The 25,283-nt window shown below is 37.0% G+C and overlaps 1 protein-coding gene across 1 annotated transcript in view; it reads left to right on the plus strand.

Moving 5' to 3' along the window:
* SYNE1 (spectrin repeat containing nuclear envelope protein 1) overlaps nucleotides 1-25,283 on the plus strand; it is a 452,863-nt gene that overhangs the window by 79,685 nt on the left and 347,895 nt on the right. Inside the window, exons 4-5 of the mRNA XM_087425127.1 lie at nucleotides 15,241-15,336; nucleotides 19,369-19,452. Of these exons, the coding sequence (XP_087281253.1) occupies nucleotides 15,241-15,336; nucleotides 19,369-19,452 (180 nt within the window). The remainder of the gene's footprint in view (nucleotides 1-15,240; nucleotides 15,337-19,368; nucleotides 19,453-25,283) is intronic.

Raw genomic sequence — 25,283 nt, forward strand, 5'->3', positions numbered from 1 at the left:
TTTTTTTATTCTCCTCTGTACTTATGATTTTTTGCCTTTCTTGGGTCATCTTGAAAACTGAAAACTGAAGCAGAACACTGATACCTATACTTGTTATCCTGAACTTATTTGTACTTATTTGGTATTATCTTGACAAATACAGCCCAAACCCATAAATTAGTTGTAGAACATTTTTCTTTTATGACTCATTTATATTTGGAAAACATTCTGAAAGTCAAATTTGACCCTATTACCCTGCCTTGGCAGTTGAGAGTTTTAGGATAGCTATAGAGTCCATGTTCCTGTCTGCATCGCTCTCAGCAGCTGATCGCATGATTCACTACTCCTCTCTCTCTCTCTGCCCCACCCTTTGCCCAACTTCACCCCCATTTGAGTTTCCATTTCCAGTTTTATCTCTTTCTCATTCTCCCTCCAAACCTCTCTCCCATCCCTGTACCATCTCTGCCTCTCCCATCCCATCTCCTCCTCCCTTACACCTCCACCTCGACCCAACCTCCTTTCTGTCTCTATCTCAGTCTTCCCATCCCCATCTTTATCCCCATTACCATCTCTATTTCTATCTGTACTCTATAAAAACACATGCAACCTGCACATCCTGGGCTTCACGGTCTCACTGAGGTCACATTTGCATATACACCCAAATTAAAATGGAAGCACACTCTTCCTTCTCCATTGCAGTGTGCTCACTTATTTTTGAGAAGGATAATATCTCACTTGCAACAGAAATACGGTCTATTTCATACCTTTGATTCAGCCTCTGGGCCAGGACATTGTGTCACTTTTCCTGCAGCCTCTGTGAGAAGGCTTGCTCCCAAAGCCATTCTGCAATGCTAGAGTGTGCTTGGTCCCATCACTCTAATACCTCATGGACAGCAAGCATAGGTACAAACACACATATGCACGCACGTGTGCATGCATATCCATAGTCAACTAGGCTCCACAGAAGCATATGTTATGCCCAGAGTCTCACTAAGTCTCTCATGAAAACGACTTAAATTTTTGGTCTTCAGCTCCTGATTATCTATTAGCAACACGTAGATATCTCCCCTGACAACAGCTTTTCAGTCACAGAACAGGCCCAAAACCATACTTGGAATAAAAATATTTCTCACTAGAAAAATAATCCACAAACAAGCAACTTGACCTGCCTCAAAGTCTTTCCTTATCCTCCAGAGCTTCTTGAAGCCAACTTTTCCTCTTCCTTCTTGCTTATTAAATAACCAAGGCCGATGGTTTCTCCTGTAACTAAGAAATAGTCTGCCCCAAGGTTGGAGCCATAATTGCTGTCAGCTTTGAAAGGATCTGGTGTCTTGTGATTTGTTGGGCCAGACTGAGTCTGGTTTGGTGTGTTGTTTGTGTGTGTGTTTGTTTGTTTGTTTACTTTGTCCAGTAAATATTCAACCAATTTAGACCCAGTATTAGTCACTTTGGGATACCATAACAAAAGACGATAGACTGGGGGGCTTCAACAATGAACATTTATTTCTCACAGTTCTGGAGGCTGGGAAGTCCAAGATCAAGGTGGTTATTCATTTGATTCCTGGTGAGGGTCCTCTTCCTGGCTGTGTCCTCACATGGCAAAGAGAAAGAGAACTCTGGTCTCTCTTCCTTTTCTTAAAAGGACACTAATCCCAACATGGAGATGTCACCTCATGACCTCATTTACACACAATTACTTCCCAAAGGCCCCCTCTCCAACTTCTATCACATTGGGGGTTAAGGCTTCCACATATGGATTTGGGGGGGGCACACAAACATTCAGTCCATAACAGGCTCCAAGTTCATCTGAGCTCTGGCTTGAAGCACAAGAGAATTTTGTTCAAGCCTATAAGATAGGGATGAGAACTTGGTCCTGGAAGATGACAGTAATGAGTTTGTCTCCTCTTTCATATTGAATGTTCCCTCATGTGGTAATCCCTGTTGTATATAGCTCTGTGCTTTAGAATTGTTTCAGATATCTCACAACCAAACCATTTAAAAGACTTAAAATGCATTTTATTCCTTGGTTGTGTCTGTTTTTTTTTCTTTATGATTTTCTGTTAACATCTTCCAGTAAAGGTAAGAAAATGACTCAAGTTGAAAATATTTTTTATGTCCATAATCAAGTCTTAATTCACCTATTACTTATTAGACTTAATAATTATTATTAACTATTGTTAGTCTTCATTTACCTATTACTTATGCTATGTAACATGTGAAGTTATTTTATCTCTAATAATAAGAAAGGAGAAAAGTGCTAAATTGATAGGAAAAAAAAAACCAAAAGATTTTCAAATTTTTTCTAGAATACAAGATATAAATATTTTGCAGGATCTCTATTGTCCAAAAGCTTTTGCACAACAGTCATGGGAATTTTTGTGGATTTAAACTAGGATGATAAATGATTTCACCCTAAATTCTGTGATAATGTCTTGTTACTGCAACACCTTCTTTAAAGTTTTTAAAAAATAAAATTTTATTTTAAGGGACAATTTTTAAAACTCCTTATTTAGAAAGAAAATTTATAACTGTTTTCTCAAAATCTTCTTTGGAAAATGACCATTTCAAAAAATAGCTTTAATAATAGGTTGTGGCAGGTTTATGAGCTGGGAGGTTGAATTGAGAAGCAAAAAGTTGATCCTTCTGTTCTAAGGTCATTCAATCTTGGGGGCATTGGAAGATGTTCAAAAGATGCTTCATGGAGATAAATTTGGGGAGGGTTTTTTGTGTGTGTGTGTGTGAGGAAGATTGGCCCTGAGCTAACACCTGTTGCCAATCCTCCTCTTTTTGCTGAGGAAGATTGGCCCTTGGCTAACATCCGTGTCCATCTTCTTCTACTTTATATGTGGGACGCCACCACAGCATGGCTTGATAAGCAGTGCTCATGTCTGTGCCCAGGATCCGAACCTGTGAACCTTGGGCCTCTGAAGCGGAGCACACGAACTTAACCACTAAGCCACCGGGCCAGCCCCTGGGGAGAAGTTTTAATGGGAAATTTTCATTTTGTTTTAGGCTTCTTTGCTCAGTTGCAAGTTAACAAATTATTTACTTCTAATTAAATAATAATCAACTCTTTTACTGATGACAAAATTCCATTCTATTGTAACAACTCTTTATAAATATTATGACAGCAGTATGAAGAGATAGCATGCAAATAAGAGAGCAATCTGTTTTCAAAAAATATGCTTTTCTTAAACAAAAATCTTATTAAAAGTAGGAAAAAAACCCAAGAATTTTCTGTGTGTGTTTTTATGCCATTTTTAGTACACAGAAGTAGATTATTCAAACTTGTGGATGTAATTATCAGTTCATTTTTTTTTAATCTTTGCTGTGTTTTCAAATTGAAGTCTTTATGCTTCTGCAATTATGCCAAACATTGCAAATAACAAACTGTGAATCTAACGTAACGTAACATGAACAAAAATTAGTGGTTGTATTTATTTCATATACCTGATATCTCCTTTCAGGAATGGGGCTTCATATTTAGACATGAATCCGATAATTTTCTTCCTTTTAGAGAAGAAACCTGCATCTTTCTATTCTGTTTGTTCTGTCAATGAAAGAAGGTAGAATATTTGTTTTTTAATTAGCCCAATATTGATTTCAAGTAATGGTTTTTTAAAGTTAGGTTCTGATTCAGTTCTAGCTTGTCATCACTCATTGCTAAAAATGTTTCTAAATTGCAGGGCTGCCAATTACTGAATTCTTACCATGTGCTGATTACTATACCTTAGCAACTTTATCTTTTATTTTATTTAATCTTCACAACAGCAGTCAAATATAAGTATTATCTTCACCATTTTATAGATTGTGAACCTGAAGCTTAGATTTAATTAATAAGCTCAAGGTCACATAACAAGTAGGTGAAAAACCAGATTTCAATCCCAGGACTCCTAAGCTTGGGCACTAACCATTATGTTAGACTCCCATCCTTCATTTGTTTATTTAGCTATTCATGTGGCACATACTTTTCAAGCACCTATTATGTACTAGAGGTTGTGGATACAGTGGTGAACAGAGACAGAGTCCATGCTATCATGGAATTGATGGTCAAGCAGAAGAGACAAACTACTACAGTGAAGTGGGCATGGTAAATTCCACGAGAGGGGAAGTACAGGGTGTCCAGGAGCACATGGCAGAACAACCAACCACACAGTAATCTGAAGGAGGGCATCAGAACAGGCTTTCAGAGGAAGAAACGTTTAAACTGGAGCCTGCGAAATGCCTTGGGATTGGGTAGGTGAAGGAACCAATGTTTTCAAAAGTTGAGAGTTGAGAAAGAGCATGGTACAGTAAAGGGGATGGAAGAAGTTCAGAATACCTGAAAATGTGGGTTCCAGGACTGAGTTGGCAACAGAGAAAACTGAGAATTGGTCAAAGCCAGTCATTAGGAGAGTTTGGATGTTGTGTTACCGTACAGTGGGAGACACGAAAGAATCTTAGGCAACAGAATGAGGTGATCACTCTGACCCCAAACCTCTTTCTCAATCTCTCTTCCCCCCTCTCCCTCCTGCTCTCTCTCACACACATAAAATGGAGCTGGAACAAGTAAGATTGGAGGCGCAGTGACCTTGCAATAAGTCGGATGAGAGGTGAGAGCAGTTCGCACTAAGGTAGCAGTGAGGGAATGGAGAAAACTGGATAGATTGAAAGATGTATAAGGGTGGACAGTAATTAATTGTAATCTTGGAGGAGTCAAGAATGACTTCTAGATTTCTGACTTGAGCAAATGATTAAGATCATTCACAGGGAGAGAGAATACCGGATGCTTTAGGGAAAAGCTAATAAGTTTAGTCTTAGAGAAATTCCTTAGTAGAGATGAACCCATTTGATTTGGCAATCAGGAAGTCATTGGCCACCACTGGGAGTGGCCATGTCATGGCAGAGACCCAACTCTAGCAAACTGCTGAGTAAATGAGAGATAAGGATGTTAGGATACTGAGTGTATGTTACATGTTCACAAGACAGAGTATTAGCTAAAGTAGAACATAGGATCTGGTAAGAGCTGTTTTAATAAAAGGCGGTCTTAAGTGTGTGTCCGTATTGAAGAGAATGATCAAAAACTAGTAAAGAGGGAAAGGCTGAAAAAGAAGAAAAGGAAGGTTATTTTAAGACACAAGGCTCCTGAGGAGACAGGGTGAGAGAGAAAAATCAAGAGCACAGGTGGAGGGTGTAGGTTTGTACCAGGGAAGAGACATTTCCCCTTCTCTGAGACCAGAGTGGGAATAGGAAGGATGGATGTGGATGCGCCTAAATTTGGGATAGGGGAAAGAGGAAGGCAGAGGTGAAGTGGACTTGAATTTGAGGGGATCCCCACCTCACGTCTACATGTTTTTTAGGTCTAACAGAATAGTCTTCATTTTTGAGCAAAGGAATTTATGTTAGGATAAATATTTTAAAAATTGGCAGTTAAAAATGTTAGTTCTTTCACATTTTAAAATTTATTTATCTTAGAAAATTCTTAAATTTTATGGAAAATCCATAGGCTATTGTATGGTGCCACCTTGGCCTCCAAAGGGAACAATTTAAAGATATGTGTTTTCCAAAAACTTTTCAAAAAAGTTGTATTTTTAATTAGAAAAATATAGTATAAGTAATCTTAACATAAACATTGATTATACTCTGTTATCATATACCTATAGTTTCACATTTTGTCAAATGGAATAGAAAGTTATATTCATATTTAAACACCCTTGATTCAATCTTTATGATATTTGTCTGTGAAATAAATATATGGTGTGGCACTAAGTCCTTTGGAAAAATAATTGGGCTCAAATTGCCATTGTTTGGTATTTCTATAAATGAAGCTTCTCTTTCAATATGAAACAAACAGTCCTTTCTCTGTCTGCCAGCCTTAAATCTATGGGGCTATCCAGGATAGGCACTGAACATTTTAATTACTGTCTTTTGGATGACCTCAGGCATGATATGAGCATCTCCTCACTTTTTAGAAACAAAAAAAAAGCATCATTAAACATTATTTAGGCTCTGTATTAGTTTTCTAGGGCTGCCATAATGAACCACCACATACTGGGTAGCTTAAAATGAGAAATTTATCATCTCACAGTTCTCAAGGCTAGACAGCCAGGCTCCTTCTGAGACTCTGGGGAGAGTCCTTCTTTGCCTCTTCCTAGCTTCCGGTGGTGACCTGCAATACTTGACGTTCTTTAGTTTGCAGCTGCATTGGTCCAATCTCTGCCTCTGTCCCGGTCTGTGTCTGGGTCCAAATTTCTCCTTTATATAAGGACACCAGTCAAACTGGATTAGAACCCAACCTGACGACCTCATTTTAACTTGACTACCTCTCTAACGATCTTATATCCCAATAAGATCACATGTTGAGGTCCTGGGGGTTAGAACCCCAATATATCTTGGGGGGAGCATATAATTCAATCCATAACAGGTTCCATTAAGAGCACATTTTGTTTTAATACCAAGTTAGATTCATATACTTCTTTAAAAAGAACACTTTTGATTTTCATTTTTTAAAAAAGAGTAATCCATGAATGATGACTTTAATTCACAGTCGTAAAGTATCACTTTGGTGCCTGCTTTGTTCTTTTTAGTTGTCTTTCCACCAGCAGTGCTAAAAGATAACACGGCAACTCTTTCAGGATTGAATTTTACTCCCATCTGTTTCCTTGTACACACTTTTGTGGCACTATTAATGAACTAAGAGGAAATAAAGAAGCGGAGGGGAAAAGCTAAATGTAATAATTCCTCCCCAGAAATCATTCTTTAGTTGTTTATCTAAAGCTAAATTTGATAATCCTAAACATACTGATAAATTAGTTATTTCCAAATATGTAACTATAAGATTACAAGGAAAAATTATCAACATGAATAGCATTTGTCAATTTGTTAATAGGATGTATTAATTGATTGATAACATAGATATAGATCTAGCAAAGTTGATGCAGATTATTAAACATTTTGATATTTATCAAAGTTCCTTCTTTTAGAAATATATTTTATTTATTTGCACATTCATTCAATAAATACTTTAACATGCTGTTTATATCCTCGGCAATATTCTAAGTACTGAGAATGTAGCAGTGAATAAAACAAAAAAGATAATCCCTGCATTATGGGGCTTATATCCTAATGTGGGAGATGGACGGTAGAGAAGGCAAAGGAAATGTTCTCTGAGAATAAACTGAAGAGGGTCAAGGGCAGAAGGAGGGAGATAAGTTAAGAGGTTGTTGACGTCATCCAGGTAAGAGACCTGTGACTTGGACCAAGGTAGTAGTAGTGGAGGTGGTAAGAAGTACAGCAAGCCCTCCGTATCCACGAGTTCCGTATCTGTGGATTCAACCAACCGCGCATCAATTCCTGGTTGGTTTGATTCGCGGTTGGTTCAATCCATGGATACAGAGGGCCCACTAAGAGACTTGAGCATCTGCCATCTTGGTATCTGTAGCAGATCTTGGAACTAATCCCCCGCGGATACCGGGGAACGACTGTAGTTGGATTATAGATGTTTTGAAAATAAAACCAACAGAATCAGATATGGAGTACGAACAAAAGAGAGGAGTACAGGATAACCCCAACTTTGTACTGAATAAAACAAATAACTTGGGGAGTATGCTTCTTTAATACTATGTAATGAAAAGTATTTTATTACATGTGAAAGTTGTTAAGAGCAGAGTTTTCCAAGCAGATTCAAAGTTGGGCTGGAGCGCAGTCATTGCCTTTGGGATATTTATTCGGAATTGAATTAAGTAATTAAGGAAGTGGAAATGATTATGCTATCTATCATAGGAAAGAAAAAAGAATGGGAACTAACTTCTCACCTTTGCCAAGTTGAGGTGGAAAATAATCACAATAGTGCTTTTATAAAGGAAGTGAGAGAGAAACAGATTACACGTAAAATTTTTAAATTACTTCATCTTGTTTCTGGAGATATTGGGAATATCTAATTCAATTTTTTTAATACGATGACATAAACCTTTTAGACACTGAATTAATTTTATTTGGCTGCTGTTGGTGGTTATGATCATGATTTTATTCATCTGATCCAAGGCTACTTTGGCATTTTTAAACATTTTAGTGTGGTGGGCTCTTTGCCAGCCTTGGGGAGGTAACTTGCTGCACATCTGCTGGTCAACCTCTCTTCCCTTCCCACTCTCCTCTCTGTTCCTGTGTTTAGCTTGCTGCTCTGCCCATCAGATAACCATCAGAGCATGCAAACACTGTAGACTGGTCCCGGGATGGGATTTCCCCCATATGCTGTCTCTAAGTCTGTTAAATATTTCCTTCCTGAAACTTACATGCACCAGAGGTAGTGGTTTGCCTGGCTCTAGAAGTGACGGGCCATTCTGTGTACAGAGGTTTCAAGGCACACAGAAGACACTTGAAAACAAGCCTTGGGATCTCTTTACACACTGCGCAGAAGGCTGTTTTGAGGATATCTCAGGCCGTGATTATGTGTCATTTTCAGCAAGCCTGGTGCTCAACAGTGTTCGTGTCTGAACTGGAGTAAAGAGTTATCTATGTCATGTGCTTTTCCTTTAGGCCTTTTCTAGTTCAGTTTTATTGGTATCATTAGGTGTCCAGCAATCACAAATTTTAAACCCTAGGATATATATTTGGTATTTTCAAGTAAAATGCTATAGCTTTTTTTTGTGTCATAAAATATTTTGAAGGCTCTTTCCCCAAGAGGAAAAAGCATTTAGTAAAAGACTGCCCAATCGTTCTGTGGCTAAAAGTAATGATGGTAAATGAGGACCTTTGGTTGGTCCTGATATGAGACAGGTGATTTTTACCCTTTCCTTTGCTAAAGACTAAAACTTTCGTGCTGTAAATCTCCTTGATAGCTGTGTGATATTTGTCGCTAAGGAACTCTAAGATTCTAGCAAATGTGTAGATATCTGTTGATAAAGCGATATACTAGTAACGTTTCAAGGTAGGTTTGCTCTCTTCCGCATCACTAATTTCAATCTAACACCGGAAGCTTTTACCTTAATTGATGTGTATATGATTGCCCTATTAATGCAAAGTTAAAAAATGATAAAAATATTTTTAGTCCATCAGCATTTTTATAATCTTGGATATACAGGCATACACTTGTAAAATGGCTCTAGTCATTTATTTTATTTATTTAATTTTAAAAATTTGTGTGTATGTGTTTATCAGTGACACTCACCTGTTTCCACCCTCTTTGTTTACCAATATCGATTGGCCCAAAGGTTATAAAACAGCTTCTCACATCAGATACACTCAGGTTCCCCTGAAAATGCACACTCTTATCAATAAAAAATGAATTTATTTTTGGTCACTTATATGAAATTCATCATAGAGTGGGAGTGGGAGGACACTGAGATGTAAATTGTTACACTCAGAACAGTGTTTACAAAGTAATCACAAAATAATACACATGTAAGTTGTGCTTTATTTTGTTGCAAGTGAATGAAATTGACTTGAGATGATTTAACCAAGAAGTGAAATCTATTAAAAAGATACTGGGTGCCTCAGGGTATGGAAGGAAATGCTGACTGGGCAAGAAAGGGTTAACTCAACGGACCTGGGTTGCTCAAACTATGACATTCCAAATAAAGACTTGTCTTAAGGAATGGCCCTTGACTGGCTCCTGGGAGATAACTTCTGAGCACTTGGAATATTCTACTTGATAGGAATGTTTTGTATGCCTGAGGCCCTGGGCTGTGCTGTACCACTTGGATAAGATCAGTTTATCTTAACAATGTGTTTTGTGTGAACACTTTGTTTTTGCTGGGTGAGCAGGGAAAGGGCTGGAGTCTGAGTAGCTGAGGTCAGTTATGCAAGTGCCGCATAAATAAAAACCCTGACACTGAGGCTCAAGTATGCTTCCTGGGTTGGCAACACTTTGTGTGTATCATCGCACACTATTACTGGAAAAATTAAGCATGTCCCCGTGCAATTCCATTAGGAGGGAACAAGTCACTCACCTCTGGAAGCCTGCACATGGTATCTCCTGGAATTTGCTCCCTGCACCTTTTCCCTTTGCTGATTTTAATTGGTATCCTTTCACTGTAATAAACTGTAACCATGAGTATAGGAGCTTTTCTGAGTTCTGTGGGTCCTTCTAGTGAGTCATAGAGCTAAGGATTGTCTTGGGGAATCCTGACACACTGATTAACCCAGTCTTAAGAAAGACAGAGGCAGAATGACTCTTGGGGACTCAGCAGCAGGACCTGGTGACACTTGTCCTTAGGTCATTGCCATGTGACAACTTGGCTCCAACCATCTTCTGGCTCCAAGCAAAGAATGTGAGGGGTCCAGCTAAGGTCACTTGTGTAATAAGGATGGGGTAAGCACAAACATGATCACTGGGAACATGGTGTAAGTCAGGCTGACTTGTGTCTATGCCAATATATATTTATACACATGATGCTTCTATTACTACTTTTTAGTCATTCTTATATCCATCCATATTTAAAAGTGGATTTTTGTTAATAATTTTTTGCTTCTAGTAGAGTGGCAGGTACTTCAGCTGATTAGTTAATACTTTTCATATTGATATCAAATAAAAATCACATTTATAGGTTTGTGTATTAGTAAGAAAAAATTAATGTTAATATCTGTGTTTTTATACTAAGCTTTCTGTCTAACAAGGTGGCTCAAAGTATAATAAAGCCGGGCTCAAATCTAGTCACTTTCTAGGTGGTCTAGACCAATGGTTTAACATCTCTGAGATTCAGATTCACTTTTAAAGAAAGGGTGATACTCTCGTATGTGGTGGTTATAAATATTAAATAAGATAGCACGTACTAGCCCTCAGCATAGAGCTTGACACTTTGAGATGTTCGGCAATATATTATTCATTCTTTCCTCCCCTTGCTATTCTCCTTCCTTCCTTCCTCCTTTCATCCCTATTAAGACATCTACTAAATTAGAATGCATAAATATCTAAACCACAGAAACACCTAGTAAATATTGGAATTCATTTCTATAGTCTATAACTGTGACTATTTTGTCATATTTACTTTATGCACCAACATTTTTCATTTTCTATATAATTTTTAAATGTGAGAATTCCTTAAGCTTTTATTTCATGCAAAATAGTTATGTCTGATGTCTTTTTTCACCAAAATTATTCTCTTAATTCTTTTCCCCTAAGTAATGTAATTGTTTCTAGGGACATAAAATTAACACATGGCATAACAAACATAGCCATCCTTTCATAAAAAAAAATAAAGAAAATAGATGGTGGATAAGAGTTAAATATGTACTGGTGCTTATAGACTAGTAAAGTGACACATGTTATTTACACACGTACACATGTTAGAGAATAGATTATTTTCCCAAAATACAGGAAATGGTCAGTAAAACATTATGTCAAAGATACCTATGCTTTCTCAGATTTCATAAATTTCAAGGAGAAACTTTTGATCTCCTTTAAGTCCTAAACAATAGGAAATGATGAATCTCATTACATGTTATTGAAGGGACTGTGTAGCAAAAATGGAGGGAGAGGAGAAAAAATAGAGAAAAATGCTCTATGAGGTCTATTCCACTCGTGAGTTAATACCAAGGGTATAGCCAGGCCCAGAGGCACATGCATTTTCCTTGATTTTCTAGAGACTTTTAGAGACCAGGCAATCCTCTTCTCTTTGAGCCAGAACTTAGGGTTTAAACCTAGTTTGAAGAAAGCTTCTAGAAGGAAGTAGCCATAGAAGTGAAGTACGTCTTTCTCTTTTGTTCTCTTCCATCTCCTTCTCCCCCTCCCCTCACCCAGGCAGGAAATTCCATTTTTGAACCACCTCAGATTCAGCATGAATATCTGTAGAATATCTAAAAGTGACTGACAGGGTAAAGGAGAATATAATTTTTCCAAAAACTATACAAAAAAAAGAGCTTGTCATAATTTTACCTTAATAAAAACAAAAGATAATTGTAGTCTTAAAAACTACCTGATAGATTTCTATCTACTGCTTGAAACTGAAAATTTGCGAGCAATAGAAACAAAACCACATTATCTTCATTTTCCATTAGATCAGGCTCCAATAAATGACACTCATTTCTACCTCTTCCTTTTGGCCTCCAGCACCATGACCTGAATTCTACCAAAGTAATCAGATTAGTGCTGTAAGTAATTTTATATGTGACAGGAGAAATATTTTAGCTGAAAGTTTTCTGTTAAAACATTGTTCCAAAAAATGTGTGATACAGTCACAATAGTAAAAGTCTCTTCTAGTTGATCATTAGCTATATATAAACAGTACTTTATGCAAAATGGGGTAGCAAAACTCGTCCAATAATTACTAGGACTTTTTTATTGTAGTGTAATTTTTGATAAATGAAGGTGTTTCACTGGTTTCATGCAATATTTATATTATGTGCAATTGGATAGCACTTATAGAAATATAAATATTCTCTAGAATTCATTTTTGCCAGCTCTTTGCAGTAATATTGGCAAGAGGCTTATTTTCTCCCTCTTTAACTGATTGAGGTATTAAATAAAGAATTGATTACATAATGCTAGGTTCTATAATTCAGTGTTGAAAATACAGTCACTGCATATTACAAATTAAATTGACATAAACATTTTTATTTTGAAGAGAAATATTTTCTTGCAATTTCTGTTTCATCAGCTGATAGCCATTGGACTACACCTCTTTACTTTGTGCAGGAAGACACTGGTGGAAAAATTTTCAGAAGCAACTCATATTTCCTATAAAAAGAGAAATTTTTGCCTTATGATCTTATTTGTAAGGATCTCCCTAAGATTCCAAAAGATATTTGTAGATATCACTGTTGAGTGTGTTTCTGTCACCATCTATGTGTTTACTGCCAACTAGTGCCTGGTGTTAGGTATATAAAGACATATCTAACTTCTTCCTTGTACTCAGTATGCCCCATGATCTGAGTTCCTGGAGACACAGATTGGTAAATAAATAGCTGTAATGCAATGTGATCATTATAATCTGAACCATGTACTTAGAAGGACAGAAGAAGTGATATGAGCTGAGTCATGAAAACTGATCAAGAATTTACTAGGTGGAAAAAGGAGAAAGCAAAAATATTCTAGGTATCTGTGTTCTTGAAATAAAAACCATCTACTACTCTTTTCCAAGCACAGACTAGAATCTTTATTCATTTCTTCAGCAAGTATTTAATGAGTTCCTACTGTGAATGAGACATTCAGAAACAAGATACTTCTAGGTCTGTGTTGTGTTGCAATCTGTGATTGCCGGGAACCTGGAGAACATTTTCTTTGCCCGTTATGTATGTATCACATTTTAAGAGCCATTAATATGGGCATAGGGCTTACAAGGATAATTGTTTTAGAAAACTACGTTCATTTATTCATTCATTCAGTCAGTCAGCCGACAATATATATTGAGAGCCCGCCATGTTCTCGAAAATATTTAGGAGAGAACACTTAGCTGGAAGGAAGGATTCAAAAGTCATGTCTATCCAGACAAAATTTTGTAAAGAACAGAGGCCTCAGGCGTGAGTTTGGTGAACGGCCAGTTAGGAAGAAAAGAGAAAGAGTAGTCATTGCTGATCTGAAGGCCACTTCCAGGAGCACTGGGCAGGAGCTTCTGGAAGGGAAAGGAAGCATGTAGGGCTCTAGTAGAGATATAAGGGGAGACACATTAGAGATAGAAATGGGGTCAAGAGAAAATGGCAGAGACTTGTATATGTTTAAAGGCAAAATGGACAGATAGATGCCTTCGATCAGTTTTTTATGTCAAATTTCTTGGAATCTTTATTATTTCATGAAAATTCCCTACTTTAATTATTTTCATATGTTTTTCAGGTTAATACAATATATGAAAAACTTCATTTGTATTTGTTCACTGAATATATGACATATTTATGAACTTTTTCCTCATTATTCTACTGTATTTAAATTATTAAGATACAAATGGACATTTTGAATGATAAATGGACCATATGTTTAATGATTATAGCTGATACAATAATTTTGATTCGCATCACACTGAATAGTTTTCATTGTAATGGCTCATTTTATTCTGAATAATTTTATTTATATGCTTAGAATATAAAGTCACTGTTACATTTTTCCTATGTAAATAATAAGTAATGAGAATAGTGGAATTGAAAAGAGAATGGTTGAAAATGAAAACTCTTGTTATTTTTGAATATGTATTTCACAGCATGAGGACAAAATGCATTCAGCTGTTCATTTTATAGAGAAAAATGCATTTAAAATTAGAATTGTACCATTGAGACACTGTAATTCATGCAGTTACAAGAGAAATATAAATGCTCCAATATCAGTGGGTAGAGAAAAAAGTCACATTTCAATAAAATATTTGGTGATTAAATATCTCTACCTAGAACTTTTTTTTTTTTTTTTGAAAGAAAGACTGTTGAGAGTCAAGAATTCAGCGTTAGATCTTTAACATGATTCAGGGAGAATCAGAAAACTGTAGAGCTTGAACCCAGGTGATAAATGGAAAAAAAAGTTTTTGCGTGAGAAATCTAGGATACCTACCCTCCATTGACCATCAACATTAGCATCAGCCCTTCTTTACTTTCTTATGAGGCAAGATAGACCTTAATTCAAGGTTTGATGAACTCCAGTCTATTAAGTATTTGAATGACCTTCATAAAAAATAAAATACGCTCCATAAATTGACAATGGGCTCCCTTAGTGGTGATGGATTCACAGTGATCCATCTGTAGTCTTGAGCTTATGATCCTTTGGGGTCGATGCCACACTGTGAGAGAAGGGTTGCCAGATTTTCAGACTATGAAACAGAACATAGCCAGCTAACCCACAGGAGATTAAATCTGCCACCTTGGCTGTGCTAACAGTGCTCCCATAGCAGATCACTGAGCTAAGGAGGTTACCTTGGAGAACGTCCTATGGAAGTGTGGCACCTGGGTAAGCCCTGGTAATGTGCTCACTCAGAGTGAAGTTGGGAGATTGGTCCAGTTTACCTGGGGTACCTCCTGTTCCCCTTTTAGATCCTGCTTTAATGTCTCTCTCATCTTTTATGTTGATAGTGCCCTCTCTTCCTTCCCTTATCCCACACCTTCCCACCCTTGTCAAAGCTCCCCTTCTAGAAAGAAGCCCCTATGTATGTGAAAGCCCACGCATTGAATCTCGTGAGGTTTTTGAACATTGAGTTTATCTCCAAAGGATTGGTTTTCTCCCCATAGCTATCAAAAGGTAATTGCCAATCACATCCAAAATAAAGAACTTCGGTATTTAGCAATTTCTCTTGTGAATTTCACCACAATGAGTAGGAAATGTAAGACAGAGACAGAAGCATGTTTTGTGTTTATTCATTTTTTATTTTATAGCGGAAACCCCCAATGGTGGTAGATGATCTTTTTGAAGACATGAAAGATGGTGTTAAGCTGCTTGCTCTTCTGGAGGTCCTGTCCGGGCAGAAACTGGTAAGGATTTTTTCTTTGAACAGGCTTGGTCAATTGTTCTCACTGGGAATTGGGGGATGTGGAGCTGGGAGTGTAAGGGGTCCTGCCCATATTAGAGAAAGTTGTCTTTTGTAGTCTGTAATACACCGGAAACACTAGTCTATCAGTTACATTTGAGAGCAAGGAATACGTTTTCTTTCTTGTTCCTGCACACCTATAGTAGATTTAAAACATTATCTATAGTAATAGCAACCTTAGAAGTAAAAGTAAAGAACTTCATCATAATCTATCATGGTTAACCACTCCATCTGTGCCGTATCCAGGAAGATCAGTTGCAGATTAATATCTACCTCACTTTAAGTGTTTGCTTTCCATTTGGAAAGAATTGTTGGTCCGTAACTGTGTATTTATATAGTTGTTTGTTGAAAATCAAGCTTGAAATCAGTGTGACACTTTTCATAGGCTTGTGGACATCCTCTGTCATCAGTCATTTGTAACCGTAACAGCACATTCAGAATCATTTCTTTTTATGTGCAACAGAACCAGCAGAATGAAAAACGACATTGACAGTGAGCCATAAAATATATTTTTCTACATTATATAAGTATAAAATATTTATTTTTTCTGGGTTATGTTTCTTCATTTCAGAGTAGTAGAGAAGTAAGTAGTTTGCAAACATAAACTATTTATAAATGATGTTTACCATAATTAGAATAAAGCACTCAGGAAATAATCTTCAAACTGTTATGTAACTTGCTAGACAGAGGGTCCAAAATTGGGAGTACCTATTTTTTCCTTATCTACTGCATCTCGACAAGAGCTACACAATCATTATTACTTGGATAATTGAGTTTTTAAAAAAGTGTTTTTGCCTGAACATAAATTTCCAGTTAATTTTGTGCCGGGAGTCCTCAAAAGAGCTTTTGTAAAAGGGTTGTTTGTGGGAAAATACAAACTGATAATAACTTGATGTAAATCATTTATGTAATCTGATTCATGGTGTAGCAGATGCTTTTGGTGCCCCATGTGCCATCTCAGCTCACTTCTGGTTTCAGCCATGGCAGTGGTGGACATTTCCCATACATTCTATCAGCATCTCATCTCAAGCACTGTAGCATGTCTCCAGGTTTCCCGCCTCAGGGCGTTTATCAAAGCCACAAGGCACAGGCATCCCTCAAGTGTGGGAGAGTTAACGGTCCCAAAGGACCTTCAACCAATGGAGGTGGGAATCCATGAATAAATGCTCCAGCCTGGCATTTGTAGGAGGGGCGATTCTGAGGCATATTTTACACGTCTCATAGAGTCCCCCATAGGATCCCCAGCATCATTGAGCCTCAGTTGCCTACAGTGGAAACCCTCAATAGCACACCCTTTATTGGCTTTTCCTTTTTCCCTGTCTCACTCTCCATGCATCCTCACTCTTGTCTCCTGAGATCACCTACCCAATAAATTACATGCACCCAACTCCTTGTCTCAGGCTCTGCTTTGGGGGAAATCAAAGAAGACACTTATAAAAAGACAATTTAGAATGTACAGACATATGCAAGAGGTAAATAAATTGGATTAGCATTAAGATAGGAGTCATCAAATTGAAATATATACTCCCTTGATTGCCTGGTGTAAGTGGCCATCTTTATAGATCTTCCCAAATTAAGCTATTTACTTGAAGGTTAAAGGAACCTTTATTACAATTCAAATGGGTATTTAAGAAGCATATCATTCTACGTGTCAATATAATTCTATCATTGTACTTGCCTAACAGTACACAGAAAGCGTGATGGACATTTAACTGACAAGGTAAATGATTCTAGAAAAAGTGTATATTTTGACATAAGACTCCTACGTCTGTTTAAGCTCCTTACTCATTGAGACATAGAATTATAGGACTTTGAGGCTAGAAGTGATTTCAGAAAGAATCTCAGTCTTCTCATTTAACAAAGAAAACGGAGACATGGAAGGATAGTTTCCAATTTGACCTTTATTATTTATTTACACTGAGCACTTCAAGATTCTGAATTACATAAAATGAAATTACTCTGAAATTATAAATAAACCTTGGCAATGGTTATTTAAATTTTGTACATGTATACATTAAGGTTCAGGACCATTTTAAGATGAAAAGCATCATTTAAAGGAATGAGTATCCTAGGCATTCTTTTAGAGCTTTCAAAGGGAGAGTACGGGTGAGAGCATTTCCCTCAGGAGCACTAACACTGTTCAGGAATTCTATAATTATCTCCTGGGTAGAACTCTATTAAGAACACTATACTTAACATCACAGTTCACGTAGCCCAGAACTCTGGCTGTGTCCACGATCTTTTGGGAAATGGGGCCGAATGGCTTAGTGTCCCCTTTACCATCAGCATCTCAGAGTAGGAGTGGAATCTCAGTATCCTAGTCCCTTTAATAACCTATTGTGAGTCTCATGTCTATGATTTTATTTAAAGTCTTAACAAACTTAAAAATTTTTAAATCATTATTCTTGGATTTCTCTACATTCCTTGATTATTATTTGTGGAATATTGACTCTTTAAATGGATCAGTGGTTATATATCTTTAATTGCACATAAACATAGGAACACTTTGTTTTAGTTGGCAGGTTCATAGATGCTTTTTACATTACAAAAGATAATTAATTAAATAACTAATTAAATAAGTAGGCCATGCATGGACCAATGATGAGATTATGGCACATATAGCACCTAAGTGCCATAAGTAATGAATTTATTTAACGAATAAATAAACGTTTAAGTAATGAATAAATAAACATTAAAAATTTTAAAATTATATTTTCTACTGAAATATTTTCTTAAAATAATACCCTAAAAACTATTACCTGGTACACTATTAATTGGAAGTGCGAAGATACTTGGTTTTGAGCTTTAATGAGAGATTATTTTGAGTTCTGGTGTCGCAGAGAAGAGACCAGTTTACCAGCTATGCAACCATGGAGAAGTTACTTCACCTCAGTTATCCTCTTAGTTCCTGTAAATGTCAAGGATGTTAATGATGTCTACTTCATTAAAAGTATTATTTTGAGTTTTAAAATTAGCAATGTGGCACATAGAAAGCACATAATAAATTTTGATAAACACACATAACTATAGTATCTATGTAGCAGAACATACTATTGTGTGAATAACATTTTCCTTCTCACAATCCTAGTTGTAAAGCTTGGCTCATATACTCTATGTATTTTGGTCATTCAAACCAAGAAATGTTACTCAGACTGTCAGTAACCTTTCAAGTTAGTATGACCAAAAAAATGGTGAGTCACCAAGAGTCCTTTTTTTGACTTTATTTTTTTAGAGCAGTTTTAGGCTTGCAACAAAATTAAGAGGAAAGTACAGAGATTTCCCGTATATCTCCTGCCCCTACACGTGCCCCAAGAGCACTTTTGATATAAATATTTCCTAACTTACAGGAGTGACAGTCTCAATGGACAACACTGGAATTCTGTGAATTTCTGCCCTCAGGTACACAGAAACCTGAAAGGCAAATGCATTAACAGATAAGCTAAGAATGAACGTCTTTACTGAGTAAATTCATACACCTTCAAAGTGCTGTGGGAATAACGCTCCTCTACGTATCTGCTAACCTTTATAGAAACTGAGTAGTGTTGGTTGTTCTTGAATATTCTTCATGTATATTTTTAATCCATTTAAATAGACAATAACTATTTATAAAATTATTTTATTGAAGTCATATTGACTTATAACATTGTGTAATTTCAGGTGTACATTATTATATATCAGTTTCTGTATAGACTGCATCGTGCTCACCACCAATAGGCTAGTTTTTATCCATCACCATACGTATGTGCCCTTTTACCCCTTTCGTGTTCCTCCATCGTCTTCCCCTCTGGTAACTACTCATCTGTTCTCCTTATCCATGTGTTAGTTTATATTCCACATATGATTGAAATCATATGGTGTTTGTCTTTCTCTGTCTGGCTTATTTTTCTTAGCATAATACCCTCAAGGTCCATCCATGAACAACTATTTTTTTAATGTGTACATTTTGATTCATTCCTATTCTTAACCCCTTTTCCAGCCTTGCGAACAAGGACGCCGTATGAAGCGGATCCATGCTGTGGCTAACATTGGCACGGCACTCAAGTTCCTTGAAGGAAGGAAGGTAAGAGAGAAGGAAAAACAAAACATTTCAAGAAGAAGGTGTAGGCATACTGATGTTTTTGTTGTTGTCTGTGGGGTGAGAACACTGCATGTAATCCACGCAGCATAGACATGCAATATTTTTGTAAAATAATTTTAGATTTACAGAAAAGTGGCAAAAAAGGGTACAGAGATTTCATGTCTGCACTTCACCCAGCTTTCTCTAATGTGAAGAACTTATATATATAGTACATGTATGGATACATAGTACACTTATCAAAATAAGAAAATTGAAATTGGCGTGATACTATTCACTAAAGCAAAGACAATCTAATTTCATCAGTTTTCCTCCAATGCCTTGTTCCTATCCCAGGATCCTCTCCAATAACATATCTCGCATTTAATTGTCGTGGCTCCTTTGTCTTTTCCATCCTATGACCTTGTCTTTCCTTATCTTTCATGACCTTGATGATAACTACTGGTCAGTTATTTTGCAGAATGTCTCTCAGTTTGGGTTTGAATGATGTTTTCTCATGACTAGATTGAGGTTATACATTTTTGGCAAGAATTACGAGAAAGTGATGTATTCTCAGTGCGTCATATTAGTGAATATAGGATTCTGATGTGTCTTATTGCTGGTGATGTTAACCTTGATCACTTGGTAAGGTCATCTGCCACGGTTTTTTTAATGGTAAAATTCCTATTTTTCCCTTTATAATTGAGAAATGATTTAGGGGAGATGATTGAGATTATGCTAATATTCTGCTGCTTCTCAAACTGTTTCTCACTACTTTTGGCATTTGTTGCCTTCAGTAATTACTTCTGTGCTGTTTGCTAATGGTGATTTTGTATTTTCCTCATTCCTTCTACATGGATTATTTGGGATAATTCTGTAAGAAAAAAATGTCCTTCCCCTTGCATTTAATTATTCAATTATTTATTTCAGTGTGAACTCAAGAATATTTATTTTATTCTATAATTATAATCCAATATTATTTTTATTATTTTGTTGCTCACATTGTTCCAGTTTGGGCTGTTCAATGATCCTTCTAGTCTGGTTCTTGCATTCTCTTGACATGGCCCCATCCTTTTTCAAGCATTTCCTTGTTTTCTGGAACTACAGATTTTCCAGATTTATCTTATATTTTCTCTTCCCAGTCTTGGAATTAACCGCTTCTCTAAGGAGGCATTGTTCCTTGTATGAGTAAATGGCATTTAGAAACCAAGATCTAGGTGCTAGGTATGGTCATTGCCACTGAGGTTTCATTGCCCCTAGGCCTTCTCAACACACAGATCTAGAAAATATGTATGTTTACTAATGCAGCTATACATACAGGTATATCTATGTCTCTCTCTCTCTCTTCTATCTTTAAATATGTGTGTGCGTGCACATGTGTGTGTACACACAGCTTCTCCTATATGTGTGTGTCTATAAGCCAGTAGTTCAAAGTGATACTCCTGATTCCAACCCAACACGGCAAGGTTCATTCTGCTTTCCATGCTTATTTGTTTCTACTTTCTCTGAAAAGGGGAAACCTGGCTCTCATCTGCAATATAGTCGCTTATTTTTTTCAACCCTAGTATACACATAAAATAGTTTCACAATTGCTCACCACACCCCTGTGAGAAACAGCCTTATTAACTGGAGTGTGTGTACAGTTCTTTTGGTCTTTAGCATTATGACATCTAGTCAAAAGACTGTTTTCCAAATTTACCTAGGTTGCTTCTGTTCTTCCCATCCCCCTCAGTGTGATTATGTTATTCATTTGTTATAGAGTCAGGTTCCTTTGTTATTGCTTATATTCCATTTTGGGTAACCCCACCCGTGCATCCTAGTTGATTTTAATTTTTTTTTTTTTAATTTTGGGGAGTGAGACATAACTGTGGTTCTAAGAGTAAAAATTGGAGAAGTGCCACTCCCTCCTCTACCCTACTCCATTCTCATTTCCCTTCCTTTCCCACCTCTAGGTAACCAGTCTCTCTAGTTTCTGATTTATCCTTTCTGTATTTCTTTTGCACAAATGAGCAGGTGTATTTTCATATACCACCTTCTTTCTCACGTGAGGAGTAGCATACTATTGACAGACTTTCACTTTGCTTTTATTTTATTTTTATTTTTTTGTTTTTTGTTTTTTGTGTGTGAGGAAGATCAGCCCTGAGCTAACATCCATGCCAATCTTCCTGTTTTTGGTGAGGAAGACCATCCCTGAGCTAACATCTATTGCTAATCCTCCTCCTTTTTTTCCCCAAAGCCCCAGTTGTATGTCATAGTTGCACATCCTTCTAGTTGCTGTATGTGGGACGTTGCCTCAGCATGGCTGGACAAGTGGTGCGTTGGTGCGCACCAGGGATCCGAACCCGGGCCACCAGTAGTGGAGCGCAAGCACTTAACCGCTAAGCCATGGTGCCGGCCCCTGCACTTTGCTTTTTTGATTCAACAGTTTATCCTGGAAATCACCCAAATCAGTTTGCAGAGATTTTCCTCCTTTGTTTTTACAGCTGCATAGTATTCCATTGTCTGGGATGTGCGCAAGTTTATTCAAATACTCTCTCATGAATGAGCATTTAGGTTGTTTCTAATATTCTTCAAATAGAAACAATAATGCAATTAATAACTGTGCCTAAGTACTTTCATATTATTGGAAGTGCATCTTCTGGGTAAATTCCTAGAAGTGTGATTGCTAGGTCAAAAGGTAAGCCTGTATGGAGGTTTTGTTAGATATTGCCATATTTTCCTCCAAAAGGATTTCGCCAATCCTCTTAGATTTAGCCTTTTCTAACTTGTGGGAATTCAAGAAGTCTGTGTTTGGCAATACCAAAACCAGCTTTATACATGTATATCCAGGTACTTCTGGAAAATAGAATGATTCTATTATTTCCATCTCAGTCTATATGCATGGGCACAAATGCATAACTGAATATTTTCTATAAGCCAGTAACTCTGGAAAATACAGAATTAAAGACAGCTTAGATTCTGGCTCTTAAATAATTTATATTTTGACTATATAGTGGTACAATGAATCAGTATAAAGTTCAGTCAATTGTGCAAACTTTATGCCAAAGAGAGATTCTGAGCATTAAGATGGTGTAGAAAAACAATCTTAGCTTCTTGTAGAATATTGGACATTATTTCCAGATAACGCTAATATCCTTCTTAATGGAGTGTTTCTTTTCTTGCAGCTCTCCCTCCATCAGTTTTTCATAAAAGGCTGAATAAGACCTTGTTGGACAGGATCAGTCTCCCATTTCAGTTGTATAAAATAGTGTCCTACTTTATTCTGAGGTATACTCATTCGCTAGAATATAAAAACAAAATTCCTCTTATTAATTAATAAGTTTTGGAGAAAAATTTAATGACTTAACCTATGAAAGGAATTGTTTGTAAAGAGGGCCACAGAATTTTCTTTTCACAGAAGACTTGTTTGCACAAGGTGCATTTTCGTAGAACAACCCTAAGTAATAAAAAAAAAGTGGAGAATTCAGATTTTAAATATTATATTTACTAAGGGCAGAAAGTAATGTATTTGAATCTCAGAAAAAATCCGAAGTATTTCCCTTCTGTCCCCGCAAATCCCTAATCTCTTTTAATTAAAAAAAAATCTACCTGAAACATGCAGTTTGGAGGTACTCTGTCTTGCATTTCTTCACGCCATAGGCTCAAGAATAATTGACTGAGGGGAGGAATGAGTTTTTGAAGACTTTTTGGTGCCCTCTCTCTTGCTATTTAGTTTTCTTCTTTACAGTTAAGAACTTATGTCTCAATCATATTTTCAAAATTTGTCTTTGATCTTTGTACTTACTTTGTCCTACATTTGGATTTTTTTCTTTAGATAATAGAAAATGTGTTTAGTCCTTGGATTCTTATTTAGCTTGACTTAAGGGATAATGAAGACACTCCTCAAATGTTGCTGGAGAAAACTCTACCATTGTGTTTATGTTTCGGCTTGTTTACAGGGCTATTGAAAAAAGCAGACATTAGTATCTGATAAGAATTGTGTGAGTGTGACTCTAATGGACAGATCCATCACTTCCCAAAAGTTTCTTTCTCTGATGAGGTGTCAGGTGGATCATTTTAAACAGTACTACAGGGAACCAACCGCTGACCACTTTTCCTAAAACTTGCCATAGTGCAGAGAAGGGACATATATTTAAATTCCTATGAGATCCAGAAATGACATCTAAAAGGTGAAGCGAGTTAGAGACTTACCATGGTAATAGGAGAACTAGCAGTCCCAGCCCTGAAGAGGGAAGCAAATACTCAGTTCCAACTATCGTTACCTCGATGAAATGAATGCACAGCAATGCTAAGTTTTCCAGTTGAACAAGAAAAGCCCGTAATCTGGATTATTATTGAAATCTAAATATTTATTTAAGTTATTTGTTAAATAATGCAGGTAGTTGGCTACCTGTATTACTGTTTAGAATGATTCACCTGACACCTCATTATGGAAGGCAACCAGTATAAAGTGGTGATGCACCTATTCATTAGATTTTCCAATTAATCAAGAAAAGCTAGTAATCTGGACTTTTTAATTGAAAATTTTTTGAAATTTATTCCTAAATAATTCGAATATTTTTTTTGAAACACTATATAGTCCCCATATTAGCCTGCTATGGTTGTCCTAACAGAATACCACAGACTGGGGGGCTTAAACACCAGGAATTTATTTTCTCACAGTTTTTGTTTTAGTTTTTGTTTCTTTGTGAGGAAAATCAGCCCTGAGCTCACATCCATGCCAATCCTCCTCTTTTTTTTTGCTGAGGAATAGCAGCCCTAAGCTAACATCTATTGCCAATCCTCCTCCTTTTTTTCCATTTTTTCCCCAAAGCCCCAGTAGATAGCTGTATGTCATAGGTGCACATCCTTCTAGTTGCTGTATGTGGGACGCAGCCTCAGCATGGCTGGACAAGCGGTGCGTCAGTGCTCGCCCGGGATCTGAACCCGGGCAGCCAGTAGCGGAGCACGTGCACTCAACTGCTAAGCCATGGGGCCGACCCCTATTTTCTCACAGTTCTAAAGCCTAAAAGTCCAAGGTCAAGGTGCCAGCAGGGTTGGTTTCTTCCTCTCTTCCTGGCTTGTAGACAGCTGCTTTCTCACTGTGTCCTCACACGACCTTTCCTCCGTGTGCATATGAAGAGAGAGAAAGAGAGTCCTGTATCTCCTCATCTTCTTTTAAGGACACCAATCCTATTGGATTAGGTCCCCACCCTTGGGATCTCATTTAACTTTAATTGCCTCCTTAAAGGCCCTGTTTCCAATTACAGTCACATTGGGGGTTAGGACTTCAACATATAAATTTTGTGGACACACAATTCAGTCCCTATAGGCCTCTGGTTTGCAAAGTCAGACTTCTCCACATTACATCAGCCAAGCACAATTGTCTAATCCAGGGTTCTCAAACATTCATTTACATCAGATTCACCTAGAGGTTTTGTTAAAACAGATTCCTGGGCTATACTCCCTTAGTTTCTGGTTCACTGGGTCCAAGGTGAGGTCCCAGGTTCTATAGGTTCTAATTCTTAACAGATTTTCAGGTGATATGTTTGCTGCTGCTCTGAGGATCACACTTGAGAACCACTTGTCCAGTGTCCTGCTCTGGTTTTATCCATCAGTGTTATCTCATCCTCTTTCTGGCTTCTGGAAATTCTTCAGTCTCTTTGGATGTCTCTCTATTGCCCATCCTACCCTCCTAGGCTATGAAGAATTAATTGTAAGTGTAATAGGATTTTGCAAGGGAGTGAAGGTCAAAAAAAACCTGTGCTCCATAAATCCGTTATGCAACACAGATTTTTTAGGAGAAAAAATAATTATGAAAAACATTTTTCTTCACAACTTGAGCAGAAGGTCATTAA

The sequence above is a fragment of the Ceratotherium simum genome, chromosome 38, assembly GCF_057802395.1.
Source record: "Ceratotherium simum simum isolate JZ-2026a chromosome 38, ASM5780239v1, whole genome shotgun sequence".
Taxonomy (NCBI): Eukaryota; Metazoa; Chordata; class Mammalia; order Perissodactyla; family Rhinocerotidae; genus Ceratotherium; species Ceratotherium simum.